The 9,356-nt window shown below is 43.7% G+C and overlaps 1 protein-coding gene across 1 annotated transcript in view; it reads right to left on the bottom strand.

Moving 5' to 3' along the window:
* Positions 1 to 3,339: 3,339 nt before the first annotated feature.
* The window catches only part of LOC306754033 (uncharacterized protein), a gene marked incomplete at both ends in the record, with an annotated part of 48,611 nt that continues 42,594 nt past the window's right edge, over positions 3,340 to 9,356 (bottom strand). The window contains 5 exons of the mRNA XM_079237945.1: positions 3,340 to 3,636; positions 3,716 to 3,859; positions 5,644 to 5,788; positions 7,546 to 7,703; positions 8,498 to 8,568. Of these exons, the coding sequence (XP_079094071.1) occupies positions 3,340 to 3,636; positions 3,716 to 3,859; positions 5,644 to 5,788; positions 7,546 to 7,703; positions 8,498 to 8,568 (815 nt within the window). The remainder of the gene's footprint in view (positions 3,637 to 3,715; positions 3,860 to 5,643; positions 5,789 to 7,545; positions 7,704 to 8,497; positions 8,569 to 9,356) is intronic.

The raw sequence follows: 9,356 nt of genomic DNA on the forward strand, positions 1-9,356 counted from the left end.
GCTCTGAAGAACAGCTTTCCTTTCATATACATCCACCCGTCTGTGGAGCGTAAACAGCCTGTGGTGGGGTTTTTTTATGTTAATTATACGGTAAACATTTTTTTTTTTACAGGAAAATATGAATTTCAACTCATAACTTCACTGTAAAATGCAGCAGTGCTAACATCCTTTTTCTGTAATAGTGGAAACAGTTATATCAGATTTATTATGGTGACAATTCTGGCAACCGCAGCAAGTAAAACAGCTTTTTATTGTTTTTTCAAACAGTGATTTGTTTTTTGGATCGTATAGTTTCAAGGTACTTACTACTAGCAGTACTACTACTTATTATACTAGGACTCTGTGAACATTATTTTCAGCATTCTATAAGCCTTTGAAGTGTCCATATTCTGCTCAGTTTTAGATAAATGTTCCGATACCAACTCCTAAAACCTCAAGAAGGATGTTTGTGATTATTATTATTGATTCATATGCCGATTATTCTGTGAAAATGTTCAAAAATAGTGGGAAAGAAACCCAACTTCTGATCTTTTGTCTGACCAATACTGCAAAAACTCAAAATAGATTTAATTTACTGTTGTGTTCGTCAAAGAAATCAATCAATCTTAAGATTTTAAAAGCAGGAACCAGAATTTATTTTTAACTTTCTGCTTGAAAAAATGTCCGCAAAGATAAATTAAATGTCAAAATAGTTGCAGATGATTTGATATTTGATATTGAAAGTCTATTTCTTGACCTCCGACACAGCAAAAACAACAACAAAAAGGGAATTTGAGCAACAGGATTCTCATAAAAACTGGATAAACTCTCTGTGATGAAGATGTTTTCTGAACATTTGTACTGAATGATGAGTCGGGACACGTAGAGATGCTCCATGTGTCAAATACAATTAAAATATAAACAAAAACACATTTTTTTTGTCAGAAAAACGTAAACGTAAATGAAAGATGCTGAAGTTTGGAATAAAAATGAATTTCAGGATTTCAGGATCAAATCTGAAAAGTGTCTTCAAGTTGATGAATATAGTTTTTTTATCTGATGAATCTAAATCTCTTTGACCGTCCAGCCACATTATAAACAGCCGAGTGACACACGATTCATAAATACAGAGCTGTTAAGGAGATATAGATGAAAACAAAATAAACAAATGAATATTTTCGCCATCGTCGCGAAATAAAACTGCATCATGAAAATCTCTGACCTGCTTCTTTTGTACAAAACCCCCAAAGACACACAGGGTCCCGGAAAGGAAATATTCACAATCAATAATTCTTGGGGAACTGTTTGGACTTTTTTTTTTGCTTTCTGTCCATCGACTCGTCGTCTCCGCTCTAGAACTGCAGGCAGATCGTGATTTAAAAGGCAAAACATGAAGTTACGCTGAAAGCCTGGATATTAAATCATGAGTAAACCACCCGGGACAGACGGAGGACAGAGCACAGTTCATACGAAACGGGTGTTGTGTACTTATCCCTGCAATACTAAGCCCCGCCACCAGGTGAGCGTGTGACGTCATGCATATTGTGTGTTATGGCTGGATGTCCACAGCTCCCCCTGCTGGTCGGAGACGCTCACGCTGTCGATGTAAAGCCTGAGTAGAGAAACGTCTGTGATGCTGTGAGGCGTTTTTAACGGCGACCAACAAAAAACAACAAAAAACTGGCTGCCCAGTTCCTTTCCTTTTTTAAATTGTATACATTCTCCACCTTGTTCATGCATCATCTGCGACAACAACCCTGATCCCCTTCTTAAAAAAATCATGCTATGGGTCGCAGCCAAACCATGCGCCGTCTTTGGATCGCGGCCCGCGCTTCTTTCACCGTGTAATCCGTCACAAGCGCCCGCTAATCACTGACTAATCTCTGGTAGGTACACAGGCGTCACTATAATACTCATATTGTGCTGAATTATTACCACCATGTCGGAGGGGAAAAGAAAAAACACAACAACAACAACGACGACACATGATTATCGTGTAGCGCTTTTGGGGCTTACGAGAAGAGACGTCTTCACAATCCTGATTATATTGTAAATATATTACCGTCATATATCCTACAATATAAGCTGATGGCGCGCTATACATACATATATATGTGTGTATATATACTATATATATATATGTATATACACAACGCATCCTCGCTTACAAAGAGTATGGGTAGCATATTTTCCTTTTACATTTTCCATATACACTTGACATACACAGGAGGAAAAGGTTCAACATCAACAAACGACTGTAAAATACCGTAAAAATATTGAAAAAACAAGAACATTCAGGGTCTGCCTGGTGAGTGTTAAAATAGGGTTTATAAATGAGAGGCTATAAGTACAGACGGAGATTACACATGTTGGGTATATGGCACCCGCATGAGGGAGGAGGAAGATAAACAAACAAAAAAGGACTTTAATGACCCCAGAGAACAAGTTTTTGCAGCTCTCTTCAGTTTTTTTGCCCTTAAAAGTAGTAAAAGGCCTTAAAAGAAGCACAGCTGGATGCAGGCATGCGGATCACCGGAGGAAAACAACATTCGGCCCGAGAAAGAGAACAGAAGCACATCACGGGGACGGAAGCCAAAGAACTGGTAGAAACAGATCTGCTGTTCGAGTGGAGCGAAAAAGAAGCAGAAGAAGAAGCAGAAGAAGAAGAAGAAGAAGAAGAAGAAGAAGAAGAAGCAGAAGAAGAAGAAGAAGCCGGCGTCTCTGGGTGAGTGTTGAGCCAATCGGCGACCTTCGTCAGGTTCAACTCGACACCAGTAAAATAGGAGCTAAAAGCTGCGATGAGGAATTTTTTCACATTCCCTGTGTGGAATGTGAAAAAAAAAATGGCGGTGATGAGTTACAGCGCTTCAAAAGTCCGAGAGGTCGGCGGCGGCGACTCCGACTGAAGTCCGGAATGAGATGCTTTGTTATTATTTTGGTCCCCGGAAAAAAAGGTCAAGAACAGAAGGCGGGAGAAGGAGGCGAGAGAAGAAGAAGGGAAAAGGGAAGCCGGGTTGTTTTCGTCCCCCTGCGCGTTCAGCGTCTCTTCGTCTCGCGGGGTTTCTCGTCCGCCGCCGCGCCCCCGAGGACGACCTCGTCTCCGCGGATCCGTGACCTCCCCGACACCACCGCGGTGCTCCCCCTCCGCCGCGCCGCCAGTCACAGGGTCTGCGTCTCCTCGGGGTGCCGGAGGGAGGGCGTCGTTGGTTTTGGGTTCACTCCCTGCCCCCAACCCCCCCGCCCTTTCAAGCAGAGCTCCGAACCCTCCTGGATCTCAAATAAAAACCTCATGCAGGGAGACGGCCTGCCGCTGGCGGTGCAACGCGGTGCCGCTCCCGGCGCCCCCCCCCCCGCCCCGTCTCACTTCTTGACGGCCTGCCGGTAGCTGTGTCTCTGGCCGTCCGGCCGGGTCTTGCTACCGCCGCCGCCGCCGCTGCCGCCGCTGCAGCCGCTGGCCTTGCTGCTGGTGCCCCCGTCCCTGGCGCTGCTGGCCTGGCTGATCTGGCTGGCCTGGCTGCTGTCCTGCAGCGTGGGGCTGGAGTGGGCCCTCTGCAGCCCGTTGTCCTCCAGCAGCTGGGACTCGAACACCGACAGGTCCTCCTCGCCGCTCCGGATCTTGGCGCGCAGCAGCATGACGTACGTCCCGTACCGCGTTTTCTGTAGCGAGAGAGAGAGCGCTGTAACAATGATCTGTTATTATTATATCATTGAGGGCTTTCTCTTGAGGCCAGCTCACCTCAAACTCCAGATACTCGTCTCGCTGCCGGTACTCTTCCAGCTCGCGCCCTTTGACCTTGCGGTCGGGAGGGTAGGAGCGCAGCTCGGCCAGCTCATTGGACAGCGCTCTGAATCGAGACTCGTGGGATCGGATCTGCTCCTCCTGTGAAAACAAGATCAACATCAGGAGGGAAGGAGAGACGACAACAAACACCTTCTTTAAGGGACAGTTTTTAAATGTTCTGACCCCTGTTCCCCAGTGGCGGGCCGTGGATTTTCTACCTGGGCCTTCAGTGGATCAGCTGGATCAGTGGACCCCGCGAGATAACAGCGAGTTAGCTAGTTAGCTAGTTAGCCACTGCCGTTCCCCAACATATAACTTCCTGACTATCTGCCTTGTGTCCCGCCTTCATGTTGCCGTTTTCTTTCACCAGCATTATAATTATTATTTCTTCAGACTTCTTGGTTTGTTTTGAATTTTTGTTGGAAGAACTGTGTGATACAAATGAGAATCAACGCCTGCAGGCAACGTGGGCGCTTCATTGCAGATCATTGTGCAGCCTTCTGGGACTGAACGCAGTATATTAGGATATTGAGTTCACTTCTCTACTTAGGAAGCATATCTGAGGAGATAAATATCTACTAAATATTCTCCTGGTAAACAGATCGACGTGAGGAATGAAATGCCTGCTCTCATAAACCACCAGCGGACCGCTGTTAATGCATCCCATCGTTGTTAAGAGGCGTGTTTATTCATGAAAAACTCATTCTAATTACTCTGCCAGGAGGTGAAAAAACGATGAGTCAACTCCTTTTGAAAATGGCTGCACAGAGCAGATCATTACTCTTCTGCTGAGCGTTTGTTCTGGTGGATTTCACCGGATCCTGGACTGGACCCAGACCCGCGTCTCAACTCGGTAAATCATCCCAGGGTCTCTCAATCTGGCTGTGGGTGCGTTCCCATAAAAAAAGGGGCGGGGTTTGCCGCATGTGACCAATCACAAACGTGGACTAGTCGGAGATTGAGACATAAACTCATGTTTACAATGAGGGAATAAATCAAGAGAGAAGTCATTTTCTATAGACTTCTATACAACCAGAGGAGTCGCCCCCTGGTGGTCAGGAGAGAGAATGCAGCTTTAACACATGAAGCATATACTTCTATACAACAAGAGGAGTCATCCCCTAGTGGCCAGTAGAGAGAATGCAGCTTTAACACATGAAGCATAGACTTCTATACAACCAGAGGAGTCGCCCCTGGTGGTCAGGAGAGAGAATGCAGCTTTAACACATGAAGCATAGACTTCTATACAACCAGAGGAGTCGCCCCCCTACTGGTCAATAGAGAGAATGCAGCTTTAACACATGAAGCATAGACTTCTATACAACCAGAGGAGTCGCCCCCTGGTGGTCAGTAGAGATAATGCAGCTTTAACACATGAAGCATAGACTTCTATACAACCAGAGGAGTCGCCCCCTGGTGGTCAGGAGAGAGAATGCAGCTTTAACACATGAAGCATATACTTCTATACAACAAGAGGAGTCATCCCCTAGTGGCCAGTAGAGAGAATGCAGCTTTAACACATGAAGCATAGACTTCTATACAACCAGAGGAGTCGCCCCTGGTGGTCAGGAGAGAGAATGCAGCTTTAACACATGAAGCATAGACTTCTATACAACCAGAGGAGTCGCCCCCCTACTGGTCAATAGAGAGAATGCAGCTTTAACACATGAAGCATAGACTTCTATACAACCAGAGGAGTCGCCCCCTGGTGGTCAGTAGAGATAATGCAGCTTTAACACATGAAGCATAGACTTCTATACAACCAGAGGAGTCACCCCCTGGTGGTCAGTAGAGATAATGCAGCTTTAACACATGAAGCATAGACTTCTATACAACCAGAGGAGTCGCACCCTGGTGGTCAGGAGAGAGAATGCAGCTCATACCTCCGTCAGCTTCGACACCGTCCCCGGCAGCAGCGGTCGGCTGAACTTCTTCTGCGAGCCGATGGCTGCTGGGAAAGGAGGAGCCGAGAACATGGCGGCCACCGTGTTGATCCGCGTGATCCAAGACTGCATCTGCTCCGCGTTCCTGTCGACGTATAACACACGTAGTGAATATATAAATATATATCACAAACAGATCTGAAACACACTCATAGGACGCGGCTGCAAACATCAACATCAAAGGGATAATTATCGCGGAGAAAACGCAGCCTCGCTGTTGACAAAGAAATGATTCCGGAGCCAATTAATGCTCGAGAGGAAAAGGGGCCTAACAGAGCCATTAGGGGCCCACGAGAAATATCACATCGAATCAGACAGCCTTGCTTAAATCCCTGCGGACGGCCGGAGAGAGCGAGAGAGAGATGGAGAGACAAAGAGCGGTACAGTATCTGGGACAAATGCAAGCTGCAACTGGAGCACAGCGCCCGTCCTCCTGGGGGCTGAAACATGTGGCCACTCATGTGCCACGTCCTGGATCCTGATAACACACACATGCTCACCTCCACCTTTCCTACACATCCACTCACACACACTACCCTGTATATATACATATATATATACGTATACATGTATATATGTATACATACAGCGTGGGCTTGTTTCATTGATCCGTGTGCTTTCTGCATGTGTTCTGCACAACGTATATGCGCATGAGAGCAGCTGGCGCCGCATGTCGTATGCTGAGGCCGAGCGCTCAGCCGTGATGAGTCAAAAGTACGTGGACGGCTCGGTGTTACGCATGCGTGTGGTTGTGTTACACACGCGTGTGGTTGTGTTACGCACGCGTGTGGTTGTGTTACGCCCGTGTGTGGTTGTTGAGCATGAAATCAGGCCGCACGGTGGCAAATTGTTGAAAACGTTCAACAAAGGGGGGGGTCTGTGTATCTTCCCGCCATCAGAACATTACTTAGCTGGGCGGTGGCTCCAGGAGGCGGGCCTTCAGTTAGCGGTTAGCGGTTAGCTGCAGCAGATTGCCAGACTGACCTTGAACAAACAGCTGGCACAAAGCTGGAAGAACATTATTGTCTCAACGTGTATTTACATGCATTTAAGTTATAATTTAAGTGCAATTTTAACATTGTTTTTGCTTTAAATTTTCTTTCCAATGTTTGTCTGTTTTACTGACGATTGTTCTCCAGTATCCAGTAGATCATGAGATCAGGACGTCATGGATGTTTCTCTAGTCTCTGATCATGTAACTTAGTAAACGACCAATCGGTGTTTAGATCAACAGGAAGAGAGCTAGCAACGTTAGCAGCACAGCTAAAGGAGAACCAACAGGAGGAGAGCTAATAACGTTAGCCGCACCGCTAACGGAGAACCAACAGGAGAGCTAGCAACGTTAGCAGCAAAGCTAAAGGAGAACCAACAGGAGAGCTAGCAACGTTAGCAGCACCGCTAACGGAGAACCAACAGGAGGAGTGCAAGCAATGTTAGCAGCAACGTTAGCAGCAACGTTAGCAGCACCGCTAACGGAGAACCAGTGGAGGTTCACTTCAGTTATATGATGATGCGTTCAGGCTCCACTCAGTGAAAATGAGTACTGGCTAAAGGTAAATTATAGCGTTCGTTCTCGTGAAATGTAGTTTTGGTGATAAAATAAAATAAAAATAAAATAAATCCAGATGTTTTAAGCATTTTACACTCAAGTTTACTCTTATTATACATCATTAAAACTACTCATGACAAGATGCAATGATCAAACAATAAAGGCATCTGGATCGGTCAATATGGATCATCAATGAACCTGATCATCGATCTCTAAAAGTAGTATTTGCATCCTTTATTCTTGTGTTTTATGATCCGTGTATGATATGTGCAGTGTGTCGTAGCGCTACTCACGGCGCCTGGAAGAGGTACACCCTCCAGTCGGCGGTGCGCAGGTAGAAGACGTTGGGCCGCTTGCTGTAGTCCGAGGCCTTCAAGGCCAGCGAGTGGTGGACGGACACGGCGTTCTTCAGGTCCTCCTCGGAGAGCTGCTTATCCGGCCGGTACTCCCCCTGGCGCGGCAGTCATGAATAAGAAATGAACGCTCAGGATTAACGCCAAGGGGCCTGAACACTTATTAAAGTTGGAGAGCTGACTATGTTTTTTTATTGGCGGAGAGTAAAGAGTTGCATTAAAAAGAACACTGCATTGAAAGCAGCCCTTCAGAAAACAAGTCTCTGAGAATCTGGACCAGAAAACATCCGATCGATCTGCATTAATCTGAACCAAAACCCAAACAATACCCCTTGTCTTCAATACATTACTATAAATGTATTGTGGGTGTGGTTTGAAATCCTTCCAGACTAGAAGGATTCCTTACAGAGAAAAACTATTCTTTAAGGAATCTAAGTGTTTTTATTAAACAATAGGAGCCACATGTTTCATTTCTGACATGTTTATTTATCTAAAATTAAACTGGCACCATTTGGATTAAATGAAGGATGAATCAAATCTAAAATCAAGTTAACGAGATATTTCTATGGACACATTTTGGTCCGGACCAAAAGAGCATCGACGTTCAAACTCAGCCAAAGGAAAGTATACAAGAAGCTACGTCGCAGCACTTTTTAGACGTGTAAACAGTAAATAAGTTCAGGAGAGGGACTGCATTGAAAGTGTCAGCAGGTGGGCTGACAAAAGAACATTTTTAATCTCCGTCGTGAGGAAAAGAAGCTCGTTGCTGCCATGAAATAAATAAATAAACAGGACGTTTATGGAGACGCAGTTTTAATTAAAGGTTGAATAATGAATATGAAGTAGCCGTCTCAGTATTTATACATAGAATACACGGACGTGAGGGACTTACCTTCTGCAGGTAGAGAATGAGCCCTTTGAGGATGACGTAGAAGGTCTTCCAGCCTCTCTTCCCTCTGGGAGCTGAGGAGGAGACAACGGGTTAAACCTGCAGCTTTGATGAGAACTTCCCACGAGACGAGGAGACGAGGAGACGAGGAGACGAGGACGGATTCTAACCCCTCAACAAGGAAGTACTTTCTGAACGTACGAGACCTTCAGGGGTCTCTTCAGCTCGTGTGAAACACAGAATCACACTGACTCAGAGACGAGGGAACAGGAAGTGTAGAAACTCTGACTCATGTCTGTTTTAGGACTCTGGAGGTGAGATTGTTGCTGCTTCCTAGAGTGCATTTTGAAAATATATAAATAAATAAATATAAATATATATTTAAGTATATTTTTTTAAATATACGTATATGTATTTTGTGTATTTGATTAAAAAATATATAATAATAAATAGATATAATAATAATAAACAAATAATAATAATATATATACAAATGTAATATGAAATATAATATGAAATATATATATATATTTGTATATATATAATAAATATATATAATAATAAATAAATAAATAGAATATATATATAAATGTAATATTAAATAATAATAAATAGAATATATATAAAAATATATATATATTTAAACAGGTCTGCATCTTCATACTTCTCTTGCCGTCTCAGTTGACGTATATATATATATATAAATTTAATAATAAATACAATATTATATATATTTATATAATATTACATATATGTATATAGAGATATATATATATATATATATATATATATTATTTTTTAAATATACATATATATATATGTATTTGATGAAAAATAAAAAATAAAAAAATATATAATAATA

This window comes from Taurulus bubalis, assembly GCF_910589615.1.
Source record: "Taurulus bubalis genome assembly, chromosome: 2".
Taxonomy (NCBI): Eukaryota; Metazoa; Chordata; class Actinopteri; order Perciformes; family Cottidae; genus Taurulus; species Taurulus bubalis.